The sequence below is a fragment of the Radiomyces spectabilis genome, assembly GCF_025331425.1.
Source record: "Radiomyces spectabilis strain NRRL 2753 chromosome Unknown BYT42scaffold_7, whole genome shotgun sequence".
In the NCBI taxonomy this organism is placed as follows: Eukaryota; Fungi; Mucoromycota; class Mucoromycetes; order Mucorales; family Radiomycetaceae; genus Radiomyces; species Radiomyces spectabilis.
In genome coordinates this window covers 1771436-1795846 of record NW_026251932.1, presented here as the reverse complement: position 1 = coordinate 1795846, position 24411 = coordinate 1771436, and the positions used below count along the sequence as shown (strand labels likewise).

The following is a 24411-nucleotide window of genomic DNA, read 5'->3' as shown; positions in this document are numbered from 1 at the left end:
TGGAAGGCCGCATTCTCTTTTTTTATCCATTGTATGCAATCATCTCAGGACAACATGCGCAGAAAGTCTTGGCGATATCGGCTTTTTCCCCAATAAAGATGCGCCCTTGACTGTTGGCCAGGCAACAGGATATCATTTGTTTTTGTTCTGGATGACTTGGGACGAATCAATCTCCTCATCATCCCTAAAGTTCCCGCTATCAGATTGAATCCATGGTAACAAAATGGCCTGGTAAATATAATCATTATGGCCATCGATGGTCTGAGAGCGAAAAAACCATGCAAGACAAGGTAATAGTGATTCAGTCTGCGTGGTTTTTTTTCCTTCTCACCAGGGTCTTTTTCTTCCCAACTCTAATCTATTTTTAAATCGGCGATGGCACGCAATTTTGCAAATGGATTATTGGAATGAATGGGCGATTCAATTTTTTTTTTTTTTATCTGTGTCTGATTTCATCCATCGAATGAAAATGGTGGAGTAAAAAATTCCCTTTTTCCTTATATGATCATTCGGCTAGATTACTGGCTGGGAATCAACCACTCAACCCCTCTTTCCCAGCATGGGCAAAAAAGAAAAAGAAAAAATCCACAGAGTCTTTGTTCCCGTCAGTCAGAAATCATTGCTTTCGTTTTTTACGTTTCAAGAAAAGAGGGGGTTCTTCGTATGAACAAGTCGTTTATGGCTCGTGAGAAACCAAATGGTCAGGTTAAGAATCTGAGACATGGGATTACTTTAAAAAAGCTTTTTTGGCAGAGTCAGTTTCGCAAAAGCGTTAGAAAGAGTGACGTTGAGCGAGCGATCCAAAAAAGGAAAAGGCAGCAAAGGGCATCAGTCGAAAACAGCGTGTCCATATTGGTCCACTTCCGTTTTGAATTTTCGCCGTCCCTGGGTGAAGCTAAACCCGCCACCTCCCGTGCGTGTGTGTGTGTGTGGGATGAAAAAAAAATATAAAGGAGGAAAACTATTTAATAGTCTTGTTCTTATCTCATTTATCAACGGAACTTCTTTTTCCTTGTCATTTTCCCTTTCTTTTTCCGTTTGCTTGAATTTTTATTATTTAATGTGTTGATATTCTTAATTTTTTTTCATTGTTTTTTTTATTATTTTTTCATGCCCATCATTGCCTTGTACTAAACCCTTCCCCAATCACCACCCCCCAAAAAAAAGAAGAAACCCAAAATTTCGATTACCATGCCTACCGCAACTACCCTTGCTTGGATTTTAACCGAAGAGGATCCTATCCCACGTTCGTCTTCACCCGAGTGCTTGGAACCCACCGATTGTCCCGGTCTTTCACCTTCCGTATCCACTCGAGCTTCGTCTTCTCATGATGCCCCAGTAGCGGGGGGTAGTACCAGTAGTTGTTCGTCCGTCTCAACATTGAATCCACCACCATCTACTATTATGCACTCGGGGCCCGCCAAAGCGACGCCCATTCCACCGGCATCGAAAAAGTCGGTGAGCTCCATGCTTAGCATTGGTAGTTCATCTCCCAACATTCGTTCCGGATTGAAGATGACGCCCATGGAAGACTCGGAACTCCCGGCGCCCAACAGTGTGTTGAGCGATAAAAGTCGACGAAGCAGTAGCAGTGCCAGCAGTTTTCGCAGTTTTAGCTCGGCGGGCAGTTCAGCCAGCAAGCTGAGCCGGTCATTTTCTCAGCTGTTTTCTCGCAAGCCATCGTCGTCGTCGACAGCTGATAATAGTTGCCACGTGCCCAAACTGGTCGACAAGTATGGCGACTATGTCAAGCCTGAGCGGAATAAGTCGACAAAAGGCATGGGATCCACTTCCAAGAAGAATATTGCCAGTGGTGCGACCGCCGTGATCCGGCTCGTACGACAACGACGAGATGGTCGAATCCTTGCCGTGAAAGAATTTAGAAAACGTGACAAAACCGAAGCCGAACGTGATTATCTTAAACGCATGCAGAACGAATATTGTATCAGCAAGTCCGTTTCCGACCATCCCAACGTGGTTGAAACTATGGATCTCGTCAAAGATGAACGCAATCGCTGGTGTACCGTTATGGAATACGTACGTATCACCTTTCTTTTTTTTTGTTACTTTCTGTTACTTCTTTTTCTACTCGACTCCCTTTTTCGGTCCATTTTATACATAATGGGTCGACGGGACGTGGTTCTCTTTGATTTCCAGTGTTTCCATCCGATAAGCTAAAAAAATCCCAATTTTGCGCATCTCATCTCACCTCTCTTTCTTTTCTCTTTTTCTTTTTTACTAGTGTGCAGGAGGTGATGTTTTCAATTTGCTTCAAGAACGTGGAACGATGACGGTGGAAGAACAATCGTGTTTGTTCAAACAACTGTTGCAAGGTCTTGGTCATTTGCATCAGCTGGGCATTGCTCACCGGGATATCAAGCCTGAAAACCTTGTGTTGACCACAGGCGGGACACTCAAGATTGCCGATTTTGGTGTGGCCGACGTTTTCCAGACGTGCTTCGAATCCGAGTCACGACCGTCATATAAATGGTGTGGTTCGGAACCCTTCTGGTCGCCTGAAATGTGGTCGCTTCTTGATGAGACGTCGCCATATGATGGTCGAGCTCTGGATGTTTGGAGCGCCGCCATTACGTATTTCTGCATCCGATTCCAGCGGTTACCGTTTGGTAATTCTTTCTACACAGGCACCCCACGATCTCCTCCCAAGGGCGCTACTCGTGGTTCGCCTGCCGCGGTTTCGGCTCAAGCCCCCGATGGTGGCGATCGTGACTATGGCCAGTACGAACGGCAAAGAAAAACCCTTGGCCCTCACCATTGCGATATCTGGCAAGGATTGTCCAAAGACGAAATCGAATGTTTGGCTGGTATGTTGGATCCCAATCCCAAGACGCGCTGGTCCGTTCAACAAGCTCTCGAATCACAATGGATGACCAATACCGAAGTGTGCCAAGATGGAGCTCTTCCCAATGGCTGGCGTCATTATCATTGTATTCGTAACAAATAGAGTTTTTTTTTTTTTTTGTTTCCCTTTTTTATCCCTCCCTCTGCTTTCTTTCGATCCTTTTTTTTATTATTATTATACTCCATCCTCTCGTTTTTGTCCTCTTGTATCCGCACTGTATCATATCCACCTAATATTCTTTTTTTTTTTTTTTTTTTTTTTTTTACACTTGTTTGATATTATCCTAGAAGATTCCCTTGACGGAGCTTTTTTTTCTTATTTTATTTTTTGTTTTCCAGCGACACCAACATGTATAACTGAGCTTATTATTTTTTTTTTCTTCTGTATGTGCTTTTATTTTATTTTTTATACTGCTTTCAGTAATACATTGATCGATATAAGCTATTTGACTGGTCAACATCTACTTCAATGTTCCTAGATGTGAATGAGTTAACACAAGGAAAGGGAGGACAACAGAATCCGGGGAAGCTCAGGATTCCGCTTTTGAACGAAAAAGGTGGACTAAAAGATCATTTCGTGTAACTGCGAAACAATGAATATCGCGAACAATTTTTTTATCGAGCGCTTCACTGTTTTAAGCAACCGAAATTCAATGAAAGATAGTTCATTGGTTCGATATGGTATTATCGCCTCATCATCGATCCATCACACAACGGTTGACCACCTTGGCCCCCTTTTTTTTCCATTCAGTTTTGGCTTTCGTTCTTCCGGTTCAATAGATTGCCGGTTTCTGCTGATGTTGATATTTTTGGAAAGCGCCAATAAGTAACCTTTGACACGGATACCAATCTCATAAGCAACGCCGTCCTTGAATGTTTTTCCGTGGATACGCATGTCACGGTAATTATCATGCATGCTGCATTGGTTCTATCGTCGCCTTTCTCGGTGATATTCACCGGTAATTTCCATGGGCCAAAAGATGCATGCATTGCCTATCAATACATCAACAAAACGGATGGATGCACGGGATAAGCAAAATAAGCCCGCCTCCTGTAAAAGCACGCTCTCAGATCGATTTGGGGGAGGGGGGCGCGTTGTTTTGATCTCGGCGAAACAAAAAATTTCGCTTTTTATCTCTCCTCTTTGCTTGCATGGTTGTTTATTTTCATTTTCGAGGAAAAAAGAGATTCCGTGGCAAAGCCTATACCCGTGCCACGCCCTAACGCGTGGCCTTCCTTCCTGTTGTCTCATGGTTCTATGTCTTGTATCTTTTGATGATCAGCATGGTACTATCTGATATATTCTTTCAGTTGATCATGGAGATTTACGAAAAATTTTCGGTGGCTTAAAAAGAAGGCATTGGATATGATAACAATAACATTTTTATTCGTTGCAATAAAACACATGCTACAGTAAACTGTCTTGACAGAGAAAACCAACAGACCATAGGTAATCTAAAGCAAACAAAATAAATTGTTAACTCTTCTGTTTCCAAAATCGTTTCATGATAAAATAGAGAAAGGGGGATTCTTTTTTTTTCAGAAATTTGGGTATAGCGTTTAATGTTCTACAGTCAATAGTTCAGACTGACGTGCAAATGTCTTTTGAGTATCATCTTGAAAAAAAAGGGTCCAAGTTACCAACGAACATGGAAGAAAAAGGGGATCAAAAAAGTTTAACAAGTTCTAATACATACCAAAACAAGAGCAAGCTGTAAAAATTTTCTCTTTTGCGGCTGAACACCCTTTTTAACCTTTTTCACTTTTTTGCCGGTCACGGAAAAAAAGGTTCCAAAATGCACAGTCTAATGGATCATCCTGCTCCGCCTGAAAAAAATCGTGGCAACCCTCATCTTTGGTGATCCTCTGGTTGATTACCTTGATCCCATTCTAACTGATACTTTGCCCAAGATTTATACGAAAACTACAATAGATGAAATTCGATTCAATTGTATCATGAAGCTCGTAGTTGACGAATGCGGTGACGGGAAAAAGTGTATTAATATGGTACATGGAGTGGTTTTGGAGTTATAGGGGAATGACAATGGAATAAAGGGATCTTTTTGTTAAAACTGCATCTTGAAGCTAAAGGGCTGACCATTTCCACCAGGGAATCCACCACCGAATGGAAAACCACCCTGAAAGTGGGCAAACGGATTTTGTCCATGGAAGGGATGGCCACCAGGACCGCCACCGCCGCCTCTCTGACCGTTTTCGGGGTCATAAGGATCGAACCCATTATCGTATTGCTGCCGTAAATCTAAAAACCAATCGACGTCTATCAATAACCTGTAAAAAGCCGAAAATACTCGAATCCACATTACCATCATTGCTTAGTACTTCATAAGCTTGGTTGATTTCGGCCATCTTTTGCTCCACTTGTTCTCGATTCATTTCTCCGCTGTACTTATCGGGATGCCACTCATGCGCTTTCTTGCGATACGCCTTTTTGATTTCGCGTGTGTCAGCGTTCCTTGAAACATCTGTCATGAGCCAAAGGTCAGGTCAGTATCCTCCATTCTCAATCCCGTTTGTGTGTTTCTCTCATTTTGTGAGCTTACCCAAAATTTTGTAGTAATCCCTGCGTTTGCTCTGTTTCAGCATTTGTTGAGCACGCTGCAGTAATTGGCGCACACGGTGATTGCGTCCTTCAGAGACTTCGTTGGCCTGGTGAAGATCTTTGACAGCAGCTTCAAATTCGTTTGCTTCCAATTTCACTTCACCGCGGTAAATCAATGCATCCACGTTGTTTTCATTCAAAGACAAGACTGCCGAACACCATTTTTCGACCTTGCCCGCATCTTTGCTCTTTTGTTCCCCAAATATTTTACACGCCAATTCATAGATCTGCACGTGCAAATTTTTTGGCATTTTCTGGACCGCATCCAGCTCCTTCTCCAAGCTCTGCATTTGTTCATCAGCATCGGCAATCAATCCTCTTTTACTGCTCGTTCCAATCAGCTTGTTGGCCGCTGTGGCGTATTTCTTGCTGCTGTAATCGTTGCGAATCGTCGTCAATTCCTTTTCCAACTTTTTGATAAGACGGAACAATTTTTTGCATTCTTTCTGTTCCGGATCGTAATGAAGACACTGCTTGACATGCGAAAGAGCGCCCTGAGGTTCGTACAACGAAAAGTAATTGATTTTCGCTAACCGGGTCAAAAGCTGCGGATCCGAGGGCGTCAAATGAGCCGCACGTCTAATCATGCATCAAGAGAGTTGATCAGCTTTCTGGACAATGAACAGTCCCCCATCAATGGTAAATAGAATACGTACGCTAAATCACCCGCTGCTTCATCAATGGCGCCTTTGGCAATATGACATTGAGCTGCCAACAATCGAACTCGGGCCAATTGAGGCGAGGTCTGCACCACGGAAGACACCAGTTCAATGCATTCATCGTATTCACCCAGTGACCTTTTCTTTTCCGCCAGGGTAAGCGAAGACTCGGCTTTTTCTACAGACTCAAGCTAATAGGAAAGATTGCATGATTAGCATTAGATCATACGGATAAAGGCGCCTAAATCAGATACTTTACCAATGCTTTGGCGTTTGCATCTTTGGCCGACGATTTCAAATACTTTTGTAAATCGGTTTTGGCGAGTTGGAATTGACCTTCTTTGGCATAAATTCGTGCGCGCTGCAAGAGTGCCTTGTCAAAGTCGGGTTTGAGAGTAAGAATTTTAGAGAAGTCATCCACTGCGGCATTATTTCGTCCCATGGACAGATACGCCATGGCCCGCTTAAAGTACGACAGGTAATTGTCAGGATCGCGCGCTATGCGTCTCTCAGTCAGTTTCTGCTTTCTATCAAAAAGCTTGCGTTTATTCGTTTCTTGAAATTGCACTTACAGATGGCAGCGTCAAAGTTTATGACAGCGTCGTTGAACTGACCAGTGGTGAGAAACTCGTTGCCTTTGGCCAGATAATGCTGAGCATTGTCTTCCGCCCAAATGGATAGAGGAAACAGTAGCGGTAAGACGCAGGCAATGAGATATCGGTGATGCTTCATTATATATGCAAGCAAGCCGTTTTCCTGGAACGAAATGAAAAAAAAAAAGAAATGAAAGAATTTGGACAAAAAGGATTGGTGAATTTAAAACTCCACCACCTAAAACAGGTCACTTTATGTGGATGAATTTTATTGGTGGGATCGGCTTGCATGCCATTGGGACGCACTCAGGCATGGTCTCGTCACAGCAAGACATTGTGCAGAATATCCTGCGCACCCTCCAAGCACAGTTACAACACAATACTCCACCTGCAGCAAGTCAATATGGACAGCAAGTGATAGGCTTTTTTCATGCTGTAAGCCATCACTCTCCATCTCATCATGTCGCGTCTCTCTTACTGGTCATTCATGTGGTTCATGCATTATAGGTCCAGTGGTCGCAACCGTGGTTGCAAGCCCTTGTAGGCTTCCATATTCTGAGTCTGATCATGGTCATTGTACTACGTAACCGGCATACCGCTCTGTGTGTCTATTTCTTTATCATACGTATGTCGTAAAAGATTTGTTGGGGGAGAAAAAGAAGCCAACGTGCAAAAATTGTCTAAATGTGGGATACTTTTGATTAGTTGGGTTGGCGGCTTTATCGGAGAGAATGAATGCCCTTGGTCAGATGTACTGGCGAAACTTTGCCGTCGCCGATTATTTTGACGAGTCGGGATTGTTCATCTCGTTTGTGTACGCGTTTCCCTTGATTATCAATGGGTTTATTACGTTGGTAAGCAGAAATACTGGCCGTGAAATGGACTAATGAATATTAACGTCGTACATCGTTAGTTTTTTATATTGCGCGCCGCCTTTACCACCATGGTGGAAATGAAACGTATGCAACTGAGGCGAAAACAGCAGCATATCAAAAAAGATTAAGTCAATATATCATATCACATCTCAACGGTCAAGGATCATCGATCAACATGTCATCTCATAGCAGTTTTGTAAAAATTCGCAATAAAACATCTTTGTCTTTTCACAGCCGTCATCCATGATCCGTCATGATCGATCCGGACGATGGACTGTGCGCGACTGATTGGAAGTACTGTTATTTATCCATTGCAAAGCCTGTTTCGCACGCTTCGTTCCCATTTCGTATCAGCACAGTGAATGTTGAATAGTTTTGCAGTAGCGCATCGGTGGATGATTTTTTCCCGGATGAAGCTAAACGCGGTTGAATGGTAATGCGGAAAAAAGGGTCCCTGAGGTTTCGTTATGTATATTACCAATGCGATTTCATCAACAATGTGTGACCCATACGACGCAGTGGAATATTGGGATAATAAAATGACAATTATTACGGATAACTTTGAGGAGCATGTCATTCTTACAGAAAACGTGCATCGGTATTCCAGAACGACACTCAGGCCCCCTCCCCCGTCGGGCAATTACACTTCAATAAATGGATTCAATGTCAACAGATTAATTTTCGGCAAAAATATCTGTGACATGGGGTGACTACTCGTCAGGCATTGAGAAGAGATGGATTTTTTTTTTCTCGATGCGGAACACTATTTGTTATGCATTATTGTGTACAACAGTAATCCGCAGCGGCAAAGCTTATAAGTACTGACCTTTTTGATCTACGATGTACATAATCTTTTTTTTTTATTACTCTTTTCTTCTACCATCGTCATTCCAGCATGGTTTCTCCCACCTTCATTTCGTTGCAAGTGTTATTCATTGTGGCCGCTTTGATTCAATTGGTCTCGGCGACATCGGCCAAGTCAGCTCAGCACATTGTGGAGCTGCATAACCAGTACCGGGCCAAGCATCAAGCGCCTCCTGTCAAATGGGATCCGAAATTAGCAAGATTTGCTCAAAAATGGTCGAATCGTTGCATATTCGAGCATAGTACCGTAAGCATCTTACCATGGTTCACATTATATATAATATATGAAGGAATGATGTGGAAAACTAACAAAAAGTTGGATTAATTTTCAGAGCCCGTATGGCGAGAACCTGGCAATGGGCCATAAGAACTGGGCTTCCGCCATTGCTGGTTGGTACAACGAAGAGAAAGACTATGATTACAGCAATCCTGGCTTCACTTCGTCTACGGGTCATTTTACCGCCGTAGTCTGGAAAAGTACCACTCGCATCGGTTGCGGTGTCAAGAATTGCAACGGTGCCAAGCTCTACACATGCTCTTACTCTCCTGCCGGTAACGTTGTCACCACTGACAATCTTCGCTTCAAGCAGAACGTCTTGCCCCCTGTATAAATTAGCTGGTCTTTTTTTATTTTTGGCGGCACGATCCACGCTCCAGATATCCATTCAATAAATAGATCTTATCACTACTTGGTTTTTTATTAGATGACCAATTCCATGGGATATGTGTTCCTGTCGGTCATGGAATGGCTGGAAAGATGTTGACATTCATGTCATCAAGCTTTAGGATCTCTTTATTATATGCACAGGCTATACACGTTTTTTTTCTATTGTTGCGTACAGAGTATGGTACGATAAGTGGCAAACCCCTTGGCAATGATTCGAGCCTTGATCGGTTACACGGCTACTTGCAATTTATTGATTACGCTGCTGAGTTTGGCTTGGTCCTGTTTTCATGAATATCCGATATAGCGTTCTTAAAAGGAGCTAAAAACAAAGTTCTTCTATTTTGAGAATGTGGGTCACAGTTGCATGTGTCAATCTGTTTAACAGATTTTCGTGTACAAAGTACTTCTGGATAGTGAGGCCTTGTTTTACAGAAAATGGCCGCCCACTGCAAAAAAAAAAAAGACATGCTGGCAGTGCAGCTTTGTGGGATAGCACGTGTGTAAAATGCGTTGTTCTACCCGTGACAGCAACATGTCATGTAAAAGGGACATTTATCCCTCGTTTTCCGGGCGCTTTGCTGCAGTGTCAATATTTCCAATGGCTGGTCTGCAGGATATGGGCGTGATCGCAAAGTGATACCAGTAATGATTCGGTTTTGCAGGCCGCATGGTCTTTCCGCAAAATAAGGGTCGTAAAAGCGTACATAATGACTGATAAATTAGCACTCATCATTTGACAAGTGTTTGTAAAATGTATCTGCTGTCTATCACTCGTGACTCCAATATTATGCGTGTTCAAACGCGAGCCTATTACCATTCGATCGAAGAATATCGATCGAGCCATTTCATCCCAAATTAGAAGTGGCACAGACACGTTATTGGCAAACCCGGCACAGGGTTTCGAGTTTGAAGCGAGGAGTAAGAGGACCGTCTAGAGACAATGCTCCCAGATACGCGAATCAATGCTGTCATAGGGCGGTCTTTAAAAATATTAAAAATTGGGAAAATAATTGACAAATGGGCACGTATTGTTGGCATTACTTTTTAACAGTTTATTTCCAAACCTGTGTGAATAGGATCAGCAATGGTAACTGACTCACTTGAAGCACCTCATTTGTCTTTTGTTCAGCCGTGCCACGCTGCGCAAGAGTGGAACACGGAGATTCGCCACAGCGGTCGATGGTTCAAAGATTCAACGGGACGCACGCTGCTGATGCGTGGGGTCAATGTATGCGGTTCATCCAAACTTCCTACTCATCCATATCCCGGCTCCACTCACTTGTACGATGAAAAACTGTTTTGGGACCATCGCGGTGTGAGCTTTGTAGGCCGGCCATTTCCGTTAAAAGAAGCCGACGAGCATTTCAACCGGTTGCGTGCCTGGGGGTTGACCTTGATTCGTTTTTTGGTGCCTTGGGAAGCGCTCGAACATCAAGGCCCGGGACAGTACGATGAAGAATACATCGATTACTTACGAGAACTGATTGCTCTCATGCCGAAATACGGCTTGAAATGCATGATTGATCCCCATCAAGATACGGTAGGCATAATCTCCATTCCAATAATTCATGCTAATGTTCAGGAACAACTCCCTACATTGTTGACGTACGTTGACTAACACGCTTCACTGCAGTGGTCCCGGTTTTCCGGCGGTTCTGGTGCACCAGGTTGGACGTTTGAAGTCGCCGGGATGAATATCCGCAATTTCAAAGAGACAGGCGCAGCGTATGTTCACAATACCAACGCCGTTCCAGGTGATCCATTGCCCATGGTAAAAGAAAAAAAATGCCGACCGTCGTTAGTTTCCCGAAAAATTCCGTCTCACATGCAACGATTGCTTAGGTGTGGCCCACCAATTACACCAAATTGGCTTCATGTACCATGTTCACATTATTTTTCGGAGGCGATACGTTTGCTGCTGAGCACACGTACCAAGGTGGTTCGATTCAACAATTTCTGCAAAAGAGCTTTATTCAGGCCTTTCAACATTTGGCGAAACGGCTAGTCGATCTTTCAGCCGTCATGGGGTTTGAAGTGATGAATGAACCGCATCCTGGCTACATAGGGCTTCCTACGTTGCGTGAATACGATCCCATTGTCAATCTGATCTTTGGAGATTCCCCGTCCCCACTTCAATCCTTTGCTTTAGGTGACGGTATACCCCAAGAAGTCGGTGTATATATCAAGTCCTGGCCTTTCCCGACCAAGCGGTCTCACACACGTACGATCAATGCTAGCCGAACATCGGCCTGGCTCGCCGATCAATCATGCATTTGGAAACAACATGGCGTATGGAAACTGGACGATGCTGGTCAACCCGTTCTTCTTGATGACGCCTATTTCTCCAAAGATCCCATTACAGGAGAAACCGTCGATTTTTACCGAGATTTCTACGTTCCATTCGTCAATCAATACGCTCAAGCCATTCAAAGTGTAAAGAAGATCTGGTACTGCTTTGTCGAACCCTTGGCCAACGAGGTAAGACCATAAATCAGAGTAGTCAGCGATGCGTTGATGCTTTGGATCTTTTTTGATGCTTCTTCTTTCTTGTAGCGATCACCTATCTTTACAGAAAAAGACCATCATGATCACATGGTCTATGCACCGCATTGGTACGATCTGAATTGCGTATTCTACAAAAAATTCAACGGTCTCATGACACACGATGTCCAGTCACTGCAAAATGTAGGTGGAAAAAGGTCAAGTTCATTTCAAAAAAGACTCACCCACAGGCTTATTAGGGTGGCAATGTGCTTGGAGCGACATATTTCGGTCGCAATGGGGCGAAAAAGAATTATCGAGGTCAGATTCGAAATATCAAGGAAAGTGGATTGCAAAATATGGGAGAAAAGCCCTGTCTTTTGGGTGAAGTCGGGATTCCGATGGATCTGAATGAACGGCTCGCTTTTGACACTGGTGACTACAGCTACCATGTGCATTTTATGGATGCCGTCATTTATGCTCTTGAGACCAATCTAGTCAACTTTACGTAAGTGATCCAATCGCAAAAGCTGGAGTTTTTTTTCGTTTTTTGCTTATATGGATTTCTTAGTTTATGGAATTATGATGTCTGCAACGACAACGAGTATGGTGACCATTGGAACGGTGAAAACTTTTCCATCTATTCGTCTCCCCGTGATGATGCGGTAGCAGGTTTGACGTTTTCGACGGACGACGCCGACTTGCATACTCGACTTCATAATGGCGGCCGAGTCCTTGATGCTGCAGTGGTACGTTGGAATCAACTCTTTAATCATGGTAGCTATGGACTCATTCATATCATCTTCTTTTTCCTGGGTCCACAGCGTCCGTATGCTTCCAAAGTGGCAGGAACGCCCACCGTTTCGGAGTTTAATATGGATGCATTAGAGTATACCTTGACGTTCCAGCCATTCAGTCAAGCCGAAACAGAGGAACAGATCGCCAGCGGTTTTGATGCCAATGACACATTGGCCACAGTGACTGAAATTTTTATTCCTGCCTTCCACTACAAGGATGTGTCCCTGGATATCCAAGCCAGTTCAGGCGAGTGCCATTATGCGCCAGACCGACAAACCGTATACCACGTATACGAACGTGGTCAGGGTTGCGATATACCGGACGTAATCACTATCAAAATCAAGAGCAACAAATCTACCGCTGAAGGAACATGTAGTATTATGTAGCAAACTTGTAAGCAAATTTACCCCAATCTTTTTGCATAAAGCACAATCAGAAAAAAGGGATCTGCAACTGCACAATGTTATGACGTATTCAGTGGATGACCTTGTATTTGCGGGGCATTGCCGAATGCTGTAAGGGATCACTGTATCGCCTTTTTTCGGTTCTTATTGCTATGAATACTGTAATGACACATGAGATGAGCAACAAGTTGATGGCCAGCTCGTCTTAACCTTTTATTTTGCGTTTTAGTTATCGCAGAAGCGATCCATAGGCGGGTTGGTCGTTGATGCCGCCATAGTTGGTCAACAACGACGTCGATCGTTTTTTCCACGGTCGACAGCGACATTTATATCAGAAGGGGCTCTAACAAATGACGGCAACATGAGTGACAGCTTCAGCCATTTGGGATTGAACGAGGACGATGAGGACGAAGATCGTGATACCGTCGGTGATTTGGGGAGTGCAAGTGCGCCGAAAAAGCCATTATTTTTCGCTCGTTACGAGCTGATGACAGAATTGTATGTGGATAAGAATGATATGCGCTGTAACATATATGACTCAATGGATGAAAATACTGTAGCATGAATTTGCGAAATCCTAACCACTGTCCTCTCGGTGTTTATATGATGCCTTCTTCCGATAATTTAAGTGGTAAAGCTTGGACCCACCCAACGAGGAGACAAAGCTGATCAAAAGCTTATTATAGTATGGTACGGTGTATTGTTCGTTCACAAAGGTTATTACAAGTCGGGTGTTTTCAAATTTCGCATGGTCGTTCCCGAAGTCTATCCTGCATTGCCACCCACTGTGACCTTCCTCACCGATATTTTTCATCCATTGGTGGATGTCAGTGGCAACTTGTCTCTTGTGCAGCGATTCCCGACGTGGCGACCATATCAGGACTATCTTTTACATGTGCTTCATTATGTCAAGAACATGTTCAAGAGACCCGTACTCGATAGTCTCTTGGATAAGCATTGCCACAATAAGGAAGCCTATCGACTGTAAGTAACCCGAGTCAATTTGACATCATGCACTCTAAAAAAAGGTGGTATTAAAACTTATAAACAGATATCGAAACGATCCTGTCATTTTCAGTAAATTGGCTCAGCAATGCGCTCAGCTGTCCATTACCGAGTCATTTTTGTTTGATCATTTCCCGGATAACAATCTGATCCGGTTCTCGCCACTCGCCGAAGCAAAGTTTGGTAAGCTTTGATGAGTCTGTTTCTTTTTGTAGCGCTAACTCTGTATATTTTATTTCCACTGCAGACGAATTGAAATCGCACATCTTGAAAACCACTAGTCAAATGGCCCATCCATGAATTTAGCCGTCTCATCATGTTACCCTTGATTTGGAATTGCCTGAAGGGCTTGATCAGGAAATTTATACCAAACTGAGGTTTTTGTTAACCCAGCAAATGAACGCTTCTCCTCTTGGTCAGTTTTTGCATAAAAGGAACTTTGGGCGGTTATTTTTTTTATTTTTACCAATACAATATAATGCTTAACATTGAGCAAAGAGCACAAATCGCGCGGGGAGGGGAAAAGATACAATTGCACAGCATTCAGTGTATCGCGCTCCATCATTTACAAGGGCATCCAAGAGTCCAAGAAATGAGGCACTCACGCTCGCGAAAAGGGTGTATTGGTACAACAAAGTTGAACGAAAAAGATGTGCGGACGGTAGTGAGAGGTGCATAAGGACAGGCATATTTTTACGGCGGAATTTACCAACACTATTTTCTCGCTCAAGTTGCATTCCATGTTAAAAATGTTACAATGACCAGCTTTTTATTCATATGCCGACCCATTGATATGTGGGACATTAATGAACGTGAGCATGCAATGTGACCGAAAACTTCATCATCCTCGTGGCCTTGACAGAGGTAGGACCAAATGTCGACATGATCAATTACGTATTCGACATAGACATCACCACATTGGCCTCTCTTTTGACATGGAATACTCATTTTTCCGTAAGTCTAGGTATTCTTTCTATCAGTCATCATCTCCTTCTCAAACCAAAACATTCTTTCTATCGAAAGCCACTTTTAAAAAGGCAATGACTCAGGAATCATATAAGAATGCCTATCAGTATTCACTGTGTAATAAAACATTCTATTTTCGTTCTCGTTGACATCTTGGACTTACCATCTTTGATCTAATGGATATGTCACCGACGTATCAAACGATTTCAACTACCACACAATATATCCAACCACACGCAGTACAAGTTACACTTTTTTCACCAGCGAAAAAGGTAATTTGGGCAGCGATTGATGGGCTGCATAACAGGCAATGGCTTTCCGTCGGAGTACGCGATCACATGTACGATATGAATGAGAAGGCGATAGATCCTTTTTTTTCTTCAACATATGATAGGAAAAATGGTGTGAATATTACGTTGAGAAATTTTGAAGTGAGAGCTATCGCCATCAGACTGAATCATGTCAGTATTACTGGAAATTTTTGGTGACAACCGGATATTCCGAAGAGACATTGTCATACCATAAAGTTTTATCGCCGAACTGATAGAGTTATCACGGCGGACGCATTTTAGAGAATAAAGCGACGATCGACATGTTAATGATATCATTTGCCAGTTAGTCATGATAACAAAATGTTGCCATCAAAGCGTCTTTTTTCTTTCATTGACGAAGCAAACTCTTGCACTCCCGTCATCATTTTAAATGCCAGATTGTATAAGAGTTTATATTGTTACCAAAACGAAGTCATTGTAAAAGATGCGATAAGAATTTTACAGGTTGACTGTATGATCAAGGTTTGTGAATGGCAAGATGTTGGTAGAAAGGAAATCGGTGATGGTAACACGGTATAACCTTTCAAAGTGGTACACACAGTCAGGGAATACTATCTTTCTGATGTGAAAGATGCATTTGAAATTTTTATGACTCTGGATACAAATGTATGATGCAAACTTTATTTTTCATAACTGGAGCATGCTTTGTCTTTGATTGGTGGATTGAAGCTTGGACTTTTCACAACCTTGGACCGGGAACTGCAGCTGAACGATCACTTGCAGCCTATTGTGGAAGATGTGTCATGGAGCAATATCAAAAACTTTGTCGTTGGGTTTTTTTTTTTTGAAATTTTTTTAATAGTGCCTTGTTACAGTATTTGAAGAATCATAGCGATTAAAGAAAAGAAAAAAAAAGAAATATAACTTTGGTGGTTATTTGCTGAAAAAAAGAAAAAAGAGAAATGGGCTCTTGGGTATACAGAGAGAGAGAAAAAAAAAAGGAACATTAGAACAGACTCTATAAATTTGAAGAAAGAAAAAAGAAAATATGTAGAGGCAGTCGACATTAAAGGAAAAATTTGGACATATAAAAAAAAGTGGGCTTAGATAGAGAGAATGCAATATAGAAACAGGAAATTGAAGTAGTGCGTAGAAGAAAAGAAGTGATGAAATGAGTACGTGGACGGATTTACATGGTGCCAATGGAGTACATATTCTCCAGCGCTTGTTTCTGCAGCACACCTTGTTGGAACCTACATGCAGAACAAAAAGTTTTTTTTAATATTCCGCCTTGGGCTACACAACATGGTTCCGTCGTCCTATCTTCTCACACCATATTCTAACCCTATCCCATGCCCCAGCAACACCAAAGAAATCCAAACCGTGGATGACTTACGAGCGAAGTTGTTCATTTTCATGCACAAGGCGTTCCAGTTCGGCCAAAATGACCATTTGCGTACTCTTCAAATGCTGGATATGTTGAACGGCTAAGGTGAAGAAAAAAAAAAAAAGAAATGATAAAAAATTATTAAAGATTCCCATCAGAGAACAATTCTCGGTATCATGTGACGTATTTCCCCCACTTACTGCGATGTAACAGGACCACTTTGCTCATCTTTTTGTTCAGACAAGCAGGCAACTCGTTACGGAGTTCTTCAAACCCGTCTTTGATTTGGGCACGACGCTTTTGCTCGGATTGAATATGGATCTGTCGACGCATTTCAGCCGTGGTGCGCCTAGTAAATAAAAAATATTTAGTCCTGACATCCTCGATCTTTTTTTTTTTCAGGTAACTCAAAGAAAATTTTTGAGAAAAAAAAAGGACCACTTACATATCATCACTGGTCCCATCATCGGACCCCGAATCCTCTTGTGGAGAGGGAGATCGCTGGTGGTCGAGCTTTCGATGCTTGCGATACTCAGCAAAGTTGGAACTCAATTGGTCTTTATCAGAGTTATCGTGCTGAGTTGGGATCGTGTCATCTTGTGCTTTCCGCTTCTTGGTCACCGATTGTTGCTCATACGTTTCCTTGGAATACTGCAAAAACTCCGGATAGAAAGATTCAGGTAACGAAGACACCTTGGCAAACGTTTCACTGAGGAAGGCCGTCGATGAAGTGGAGGAAACAGTCGAAGACGACGAGGAAGCGACAAGCATCGGAGGATCTTGTCTCATCACAATCGGAGGAGTGGACGGGGTCATGGCCGACATGAATGAGTCGGGGCTTCCGGGTTGCATGGAACTGAATCCAAATGAAGGGTCATAGTAAGCCCCAGCAGAAGGAGGAGAACCATAGAAGGAAGCTATGAACGAATGAGTGAATTAGTTCAATGGACAACGCTATGTCATTTGCATTCGGTTGTAAATTTTGATTTTTTTACCATTGCTGGGGACCGTGACAGGCTGGACTGAGGGATACAATGCGGTGTCATGCATCAAATCCAACTTGGTGGAGGGGACAGGGTAGTAATCGTTGACGTACTCGGCGGCGGAAAATTGAGGAGGGTGTTGCATTCTGAATGAAAGGTAGATAATTCGAAGGATTGGAACGGGAAGGAGGGTTATCAAAGAGTGGAAAGGTAGAAGACGGCCTGGTAAAAGGGTCGAAATCGAAATGTTATTTTGCGAGTTTTTTTTCCTCTCATCCGTCGTTGGAACGCTCACTTTATAAATGTTTTTTTTTTTTTATAAAAAAAAAAGTGCTACGATGAACGGCGCTATGGCATTTCCTTTTTCTCTCTCTCTCACAAATATTTGGTTTGATGCTTCAGGTGAGTCTATGGACGAATAGATGCGAAGCACTGGTCCTAGTTTTTTTTTTTTTTTTTCTCATGCACTACCTTGACGTGTCACTCGATGATGGCTGGGTTGGACAAGGTACCACTGCATTTACTTCTCCGACCTTCTTACCTTTTGTCCGCGGCCGGAACCGCCTTCCTTTCCTCCAAAGTTAGATTCTGGTACGATACTCAGATTTTGTCCCACTTTTTTCTGTTTCAGACATTCCGATGCTCACAGAAAAAAACACCCGGCATGGACATGGTCGCTTGCATAAGCATACATAAGAACCCCATCTAATGTGACTGGTAACCAAGGAGCTGGTCAGGAACAGTGGTCGTCATCGATACATTGCCACGAAACGCCATCCTTGTTACTGCCATTTTTAATTTCTCCTTTTAGTTCCATAAAGGAAGACCACATCCGGCACTAATATCTTGTGTAGCCTAGCTTGGGTAGTACATTCGTTCACCATTCACAGATATATGAAAGACCTTAAAAAAATAAGGGCGTTTTCTCGCTCCCCTGATCACCTTGTTTGTTTATTTATGCGATGATCAAGTTTACTGCCATTGTCAAAACAATGCAAAGCATTTTATACACAAAGCAAGGCATCATTTCTATTTTTCGCTCAACCTTGGAATGTTCTTTTCTATTTAGTTTTTTAAAGTTCTGTCTTTTTTTTTCTTCGCCTTATTTTACTATCCGGCCGTGCTGAGAACCAATCCAATTTTTGGACAGAGAAAAGCGGCCATTCTACATAAAAATATTATCATCACAAAAAGACATAGCGCAATGTTTGAAAAGTAAATCTATTCTATAGAAGCTGTTTTATTTTTATTTCTTCTTTCTGATATGTGTACATACGTTTTGAGAAACTCTTTTTTTTAGAGTTTTATGGAGTTGTTTTTTGAAATAAATGATCTATTTACTGTCGCCATAATGCTCTTATTTTCGGTGACACCTGGTATCCGTAGGTTTCCATCTCTTCAAGTGCCAAAAAGAATCGAGGGTCCGCTTGCGCTGCCAATTTTCTGACCAGTACGACATAGCTGGATTCAGGAGGGATGACACCATAACCCTTCATCTCCTCCAGATAAGTAAATGCATCTTCGTAGTTCTGCTGTGTACATGATAATGCAATCATACGGCTGTATGTCGCCACATTCGGGGCAATGCCGGCCTTCTTCATTTCTTCAATCACCACGTTGCCCATACCCTTCATACGCGTCTGCACGCACGCTTCAAGCACAGCATTGTATGTATCCACGTCCGGTGTGACTCCCAAATTACTAGCCTCACGATAAGTGGCCACTGTACGCTGCAGATCCTTGGCCTCGGCGCACGCCGCCACCACCACATTAAACGCTGTCACATCGACTTTCATGCCTTCGTTGTGAAGCTCTTCCAGTACATAGTAGGCCGCGTCGATCGCATTGATGTCCTTGGACAGCTTGCTCTGAATAGGGATGGTCGATCGCATTGTCGGGTGAACACCGCACGATCGCATGATCTCCAGTACGTGGAAAGCGCTCTTCCAGTCATCCTTGAGCACAAACGATTCCATCAACGGCGTAAAGTAGTGCTCCTTGTATGTGAATCCAAGCTTACTCAGCTGGCCAATCACTTCAGTAATCAAAACGGTCTCGCCCGCTTTCGCCGCCACACGCATGATGTCCAAACAACTGCCTTCATCAGCACGCAACGAATGTTCAATCGTCTTTTTCCAGCAGTACACCATGTTATCGAACTAAACCAAACGTGATCTTGTGTAAGTCCATCATTTTCCTCCTCTCCCGGTAAATTATCCCATTCCTGCCTCTTCTGAGTTTTGCATGAAACCTACCTCGTCATTCCAGGCTGCTGCACGCATGACATCCATGTAGATCTGTGGTCGAGTATTGAGGGCCAAATTTTCTTCTTCCGCTTGCTTGAGCAGATCGAAAGCGGTTTGCGATTTGCGCAACTTGAAGCAACAATTGATCACGGAACCGTAAGCGGCCAAACCGACCTCAATGCCGTTGTCTTTCATCTCCTGCATCGTTGCCAACGAGTTTTTCAAGCTACCGGCTTGACAATACCCTTTCAAGATCTGCATATATGTCTGTGGTGTCATGGCAAGACCATCTTCCTTCATCAACCGCACGATTTGTTCCTGAGTATCGATTTTGCCGGACTTCGCAAACACCTATTTTATCCACGTAACCAACGCCCATTAGTGATCACTGATCACCATGTCGACTAGAGTCATTTCCAAGCAACTCACTTCAAGCGCCACTGCATACGATTGAGCGGTGGGTTGGACGCCTTGGGATTTCATCGTTTTCAGGGTTTCCAAAACCAACGAGGATTCTTTCGCTTGAGCATAAGCTTTAAGGAGCGCATTGTAGCTGGTGATGTCCATTTTAAGATTGGCTGCCTTGATGTCCTCAACGACTCGCAACACTTGTCGAAGCACTTCCTTTACGTGTTGTGGATTGCGAAGTTTGGCCACCAGCTTCAAATTGTATTTGGCTAACGGTTCCGTGGGATGGTTATGCGTAATGATATCCGATGCCGCGGTTTCGCTACTGGCCGTTGTAACAGAACGGACGGCTGGCACCCAAAGGAAACAATACATATTAGCAAAAAAAAAAAAAAAAAAAAAAAAAAAAGATAGACTGAGGAATGCTTCTGTTATTCATTGCTTACCTGTCGTTCGGCCCACCATCTGGGATCGGGTAGATGCCCGTACAATAGCACCTTTCGCTCCGTTAGCCGTGAGCTGAGATAATCGGAATGTGGCCCTAAACATTAGAGGAACAAGACGCAAAACTGGCAATCGGGTGGGACTTTGCAGCTCTCGCAGGCTTTCGTTGCCCCTCTTTTGCATCCCTGTCAGATTAAAGGCTCTCCGGGATATAAGCCACTCATTTCACCCGCAAATGTGACTCTCAAAATGGGCATTGAACGGATATTGAAAAAAAAAAAAAAATTCAGGGTCTTTTCCCACTATTAAGCAACACACTTGGCTTTATCATTTGACTCTCCAGGATAGAAATCATATTCACCAATGAAATCCTCATTATTTCGTATCTAGTACATTCAAGAGAGTTACTGATTGAATTAAAGGTATACACGAGACAGTGGTTGTAGTAAACCGCTCAATGCTGGGATTCAAGAGCTACTTTGTACATCTATTAGAACAAGAGGCGAATTATACAATGCTCCTGTTTTCAATATTTGATTCTATTTTTGCTGCTCCTATAGTCAAGTCTCATATACAGTAGGCCGTCTGTCATTGTGATGATGTACATATATGATATTTTGTCATTTACAGCTCCGTCGATTTTTTTCGGCAACAATCGGCTTTTTCTATTGCCACTGTTCATTTTGCACAACATTTTTTTTGAAAATGCATTGCTGGATACCTTAAGATGAATGTTGTACGTGTACGATTATTGGCCATTGGTTATGATATCTTGAACTCGATATAAGAACCCAAGACGAAAAATGAAGCAATGTATCTAACAGTGAAACCTCCAATCTTGCAGATCCTTTCTTTTTCTGAGGCTAGCAGTTATATCGCAAAAAAAAGACTAACCATTCATGTTTACGAGAAAGGTATAGTATATTTCAAAAAAAGAGGTCAAGAGGGCGATAGAGTAAGATGTGGCAGCAGAATGAATGGAAACCGGTGTACAGAGACGAGACGTCTAGGAGCGTAGTATATAGGATCGTGGTTCTTTTTTTTTTACAAGAAAGAGAGGGAAAAGAGGGTTTTAGTAACGGTTCTGGTATCCAGGATACTGTGGGTACTGTTGGTAGGGCTGGGAATATGGCAACTGCGGCTGGCTGTGGTAAGACGGTAAAGTTGCGTACGTATTGGAGGCGGATAACTGGGGACTCGCAGAAGGTGGATGCTGACGAGTCGAATGAGTGTCGTAATAACCAGGCTGGTAGTTATAGTTGGGTTGCGCCGACCATGGCTGTGCCTGAGCATTCGACACCAAACCCATCTGATCGCTACTCATGGAAGAACCGCTGTTTCGTCGCATCAATCGAGAGGGCATCATGTTGTTGAGCTTGTTATCATTTGGATAGTAATAAGGTCGCGAAGCTGCGTAATGGGATGACGGCGACACGGGATGATTGGGCGTCTCAAGGTCAACTTTGGGTAAGGTCGGCTGCGGTACGGTTTCCATTTCGATCAACTCTTTCTTTGACTTCTTCTTGTGGCCACCGCTTCCAGCACGTTGGTTTCGTTCCACACGCTGTCGAGCTTGTTTTCGCAGTAGCTCAGAAATTCTATTCGAATTGGATGGAAATAAAAAGAAAATGGAAGTAATGGTTAGTTTAGATCACGATCCGTCTTAGCTATACTAGATCAGATGGTGATGTTGTATTACCTTTTATCTACTTTGTGGCAGCAATATTCTTTCAGGTTACCTCGAATATGGCATAGCAGAGGAATATACATCACTGCGGCGACGCAAACGAGAATAAACGACATGGCAAAAATTACAAACGAGAAGGCCATAGTTCCCATCATGATTTGTTGCACAACGTCTTTGCCTAACGCATTATAGATAGGAGTACCATTCTGAGCTTTTTTGATCCATTCAGGAACTAGCGCTTGCAACGTAACGACGTTGATCACTTGACGAGGAGCTTCCGCTAATAACAATCGTTTCCATCCTATCCAATTTTTTTTTTGAGTTGAGGGGGATTTGTTGAGATGATAAAACAAAAAGCACGTCAATGAAAGAAGGACCAAGCTTTCTGGAGACTGTGTCATGAGAAAAAGTAAGCATGATTACCTTTGAGAGTAAAAAAGACAAAAAATGCAATATCGTCGGTGAATTTGCGAGATTTGTTAATTTTGCAGAACAAGCAGTAATATTTATAATCTTTGACAGAATAGTAACGATTTCCAATGACCGAAGTGAAGGCGTAAGAAATATCGCGTGATGCAATGATGTTGCGAGCTTTACGAATATCCCAGAACAGTAACAGGAAAGAGATGAGAATAGCGCCCAAGAAAATATACTTGGATACATCGGGTGGAATCGCTGCCGTAGAGATCGTTTGGCCCACTACTAACAGTGAAACTAGAAATTATACCAATACATTAAGTTAAATTATGCTTGAATATGAGTGGTGAAAGTCCCAGGCAGAAAAATAAAATCAAGGGTTTTTTCTTTATCGGCTGAATGGATGCGATTACCTCCTGTCCATAAATCGGCCACATAGACGGAGAAGGCTTTGAGGATCAGTAAATAGACGAAAAGATAGCCGATACGTGTCGTGCACGAAGGATCGTAGAATTCATCGATATCGACATAATCAAATTTATGGTCTTGAACGAATTCTCGTTTCCATTTTGGTCCGCTTTTGTTGCTATTGCACTAATGAACAGAATGCCACTGCATGTTAATGACCCCATCTTGAGTGTGATGATGGTCTCACTGTACTTGCCATAGGTTGAAGGAAAGTGAGGGGTTATGTGTGTATGGAAAACGACAGAACGAGAGAGCAAACGAAGAATAAAGAAGGAAGGAGGAGAGAAGGACCAAAAAAAAAAAAAAAAGAAGGTCAAGTCTGACAAAAGGGGCAGGTCCCTATTCGACTCGTACCTTTTTTAATTTCAGATTCTCGAAAAGGGAATGAAAAGGAGTGATCTAACGCCTCTTTTGTATATCATCACCTCAATGGAGATAGCATGGTCACTTTTTTTTCAGGCCATGCGCCACAATGGCGGCGGTTCAATTGAACACGGTACGACAGAAAAAACCCTAATTGTGCCATTGTTCTCTTCAAATCATTAGTTGGTTCACTCGTTGTCTCGTTTTTCATTAGATGCAATGAATTATTATACAAAAATACCAAACTATTTCAATCAAGCATAATCATTTGAAGTCAATTTATCAGGACAAAAGGGATGGTAGGCATTTGATTAAGCATTACTCACTTTCTGCTGTAAAGTAGCTAGTATAAACACAGTACCTCAACCTTTTTTATTTTCTGTCATCCGCCAACGAATTTATTTTCACAGAAAAAGCTCAAAATGGAATCAATTGATCTCAGCATGCAAATGGTTTTTGAGGGTCTGACAGCAAATCCACAATCTCATAACAACGCGACCTATGAGAGGCATTTGTTTTTCATGATAAAAAGAGTGCTGATTGATAGCTCATGATACAGCATCAAGAGACAGTAGTTCTATGAAGCGTGTGTATGTGGCGGAAGCAGACCATGTGTGTGCTGAGGTCGCGACTAGCTTTGCAGCCTTTAATGCTCACACTGTGCTCGGGCCGCTTTGGGGGACAAGTTGGAAAATCGAACTGCGACTGCTTTATGATGCCAACTGGGTTGCAAGGCGCGGTATACCAAATAATGAAATCCATAATCTGCACGAAATAGGACGTCAGAAGCAGCAGAGAGTAATAAAGGTACAGTTAGCTGATTATAACAATCATCGTCGTCCAAAGCACCTGAACGATTCGAACCGCTTTTCATAAAAGCTTGCTTCAGGACTCCTGGAGTAATTTGTTATGGAATTCAAGTACATGATAAGAAGTTTGATC

The 24411-nt window shown here is 42.7% G+C and overlaps 9 protein-coding genes across 9 annotated transcripts; 5 read left to right on the top strand and 4 right to left on the bottom strand.

Annotated features, from left to right (window-relative positions):
• The first annotated feature begins 936 nt into the window (after positions 1–936).
• On the top strand, positions 937–3030 carry BYT42DRAFT_572518 (kinase-like domain-containing protein). The gene is made up of 2 exons (XM_051568618.1): positions 937–2037; positions 2243–3030. The coding sequence occupies exons 1-2, from the start codon at positions 1192–1194 to the stop codon at positions 2963–2965; spliced, it is 1569 nt and encodes a 522-aa protein (XP_051423364.1). The 5' UTR covers positions 937–1191; the 3' UTR covers positions 2966–3030.
• A 1898-nt stretch (positions 3031–4928) lies between these two features.
• BYT42DRAFT_497317 (uncharacterized protein) lies at positions 4929–6873 on the bottom strand (the record flags this gene model as incomplete). Its single annotated transcript, XM_051564488.1, has 6 exons — positions 4929–5122; positions 5187–5345; positions 5424–6061; positions 6139–6332; positions 6401–6639; positions 6714–6873. The coding sequence occupies 6 exons, from the start codon at positions 6871–6873 to the stop codon at positions 4929–4931; spliced, it is 1584 nt and encodes a 527-aa protein (XP_051423363.1).
• A 92-nt stretch (positions 6874–6965) lies between these two features.
• On the top strand, positions 6966–7949 carry BYT42DRAFT_572511 (transmembrane protein 18-domain-containing protein). The gene is made up of 4 exons (XM_051568617.1): positions 6966–7169; positions 7242–7359; positions 7440–7588; positions 7648–7949. The coding sequence occupies exons 1-4, from the start codon at positions 6990–6992 to the stop codon at positions 7735–7737; spliced, it is 537 nt and encodes a 178-aa protein (XP_051423362.1). The 5' UTR covers positions 6966–6989; the 3' UTR covers positions 7738–7949.
• A 555-nt stretch (positions 7950–8504) lies between these two features.
• BYT42DRAFT_497200 (CAP domain-containing protein) lies at positions 8505–9084 on the top strand (the record flags this gene model as incomplete). Its single annotated transcript, XM_051564479.1, has 2 exons — positions 8505–8720; positions 8806–9084. The coding sequence occupies 2 exons, from the start codon at positions 8505–8507 to the stop codon at positions 9082–9084; spliced, it is 495 nt and encodes a 164-aa protein (XP_051423361.1).
• Positions 9085–10224: 1140 nt separating this feature from the next.
• BYT42DRAFT_594035 (glycoside hydrolase superfamily) lies at positions 10225–12805 on the top strand (the record flags this gene model as incomplete). Its single annotated transcript, XM_051570740.1, has 6 exons — positions 10225–10680; positions 10774–10911; positions 10983–11618; positions 11694–11825; positions 11882–12129; positions 12193–12805. The coding sequence occupies 6 exons, from the start codon at positions 10225–10227 to the stop codon at positions 12803–12805; spliced, it is 2223 nt and encodes a 740-aa protein (XP_051423360.1).
• A 624-nt stretch (positions 12806–13429) lies between these two features.
• BYT42DRAFT_594034 (ubiquitin-conjugating enzyme/RWD-like protein) lies at positions 13430–14022 on the top strand (the record flags this gene model as incomplete). Its single annotated transcript, XM_051570739.1, has 3 exons — positions 13430–13454; positions 13510–13807; positions 13875–14022. 3 exons carry the CDS (start codon positions 13430–13432, stop codon positions 14020–14022), a joined length of 471 nt encoding a protein of 156 aa, XP_051423359.1.
• Positions 14023–16045: 2023 nt separating this feature from the next.
• BYT42DRAFT_572497 (uncharacterized protein) lies at positions 16046–17694 on the bottom strand. Its single transcript, XM_051568616.1, has 5 exons — positions 17449–17694; positions 16899–17370; positions 16654–16802; positions 16463–16553; positions 16046–16319 (listed from the first exon to the last, which is right to left on the bottom strand). Exons 1-5 carry the CDS (start codon positions 17579–17581, stop codon positions 16256–16258), a joined length of 909 nt encoding a protein of 302 aa, XP_051423358.1. The 5' UTR covers positions 17582–17694; the 3' UTR covers positions 16046–16255.
• Positions 17695–18773: 1079 nt separating this feature from the next.
• On the bottom strand, positions 18774–20465 carry BYT42DRAFT_496947 (uncharacterized protein; the record flags this gene model as incomplete). The annotated part of the gene is made up of 3 exons (XM_051564467.1): positions 18774–19595; positions 19692–20033; positions 20112–20465. The coding sequence occupies 3 exons, from the start codon at positions 20463–20465 to the stop codon at positions 18774–18776; spliced, it is 1518 nt and encodes a 505-aa protein (XP_051423357.1).
• Positions 20466–21579: 1114 nt separating this feature from the next.
• On the bottom strand, positions 21580–23412 carry BYT42DRAFT_365253 (uncharacterized protein). The gene is made up of 5 exons (XM_051563251.1): positions 23303–23412; positions 23052–23232; positions 22645–22935; positions 22234–22522; positions 21580–22132 (listed from the first exon to the last, which is right to left on the bottom strand). The coding sequence occupies exons 1-5, from the start codon at positions 23303–23305 to the stop codon at positions 21607–21609; spliced, it is 1290 nt and encodes a 429-aa protein (XP_051423356.1). The 5' UTR covers positions 23306–23412; the 3' UTR covers positions 21580–21606.
• Between the last annotated feature and the right edge of the window lie 999 nt (positions 23413–24411).

Bases quoted from the DNA above. Each gene is read 5' to 3' on its own strand.
- BYT42DRAFT_572511 (XM_051568617.1), top strand. From the start codon at position 6,990: ATGTGGATGAATTTTATTGGTGGGATCGGCTTGCATGCCATTGGGACG. The intron at 7,170-7,241 runs GTAAGCCATCAC...CATGCATTATAG, and splicing joins TGATAGGCTTTTTTCATGCT to GTCCAGTGGTCGCAACCGTG. The intron at 7,589-7,647 runs GTAAGCAGAAAT...GTACATCGTTAG, and splicing joins TCAATGGGTTTATTACGTTG to TTTTTTATATTGCGCGCCGC.
- BYT42DRAFT_572518 (XM_051568618.1), top strand. From the start codon at position 1,192: ATGCCTACCGCAACTACCCTTGCTTGGATTTTAACCGAAGAGGATCCT. The intron at 2,038-2,242 runs GTACGTATCACC...CTTTTTTACTAG, and splicing joins GGTGTACCGTTATGGAATAC to TGTGCAGGAGGTGATGTTTT.
- BYT42DRAFT_572497 (XM_051568616.1), bottom strand. From the start codon at position 17,581: ATGCAACACCCTCCTCAATTTTCCGCCGCCGAGTACGTCAACGATTAC. The intron at 16,803-16,898 runs GTAAGTGGTCCT...TTTATTTACTAG, and splicing joins GATGGGACCAGTGATGATAT to GCGCACCACGGCTGAAATGC. The intron at 16,554-16,653 runs GTAAGTGGGGGA...TCTTCACCTTAG, and splicing joins AGTGGTCCTGTTACATCGCA to CCGTTCAACATATCCAGCAT.
- BYT42DRAFT_365253 (XM_051563251.1), bottom strand. The intron at 22,936-23,051 runs GTAATCGCATCC...TATAATTTCTAG, and splicing joins GGCCGATTTATGGACAGGAG to TTTCACTGTTAGTAGTGGGC. The intron at 22,133-22,233 runs GTAATACAACAT...CAATTCGAATAG, and splicing joins TGCCACAAAGTAGATAAAAG to AATTTCTGAGCTACTGCGAA.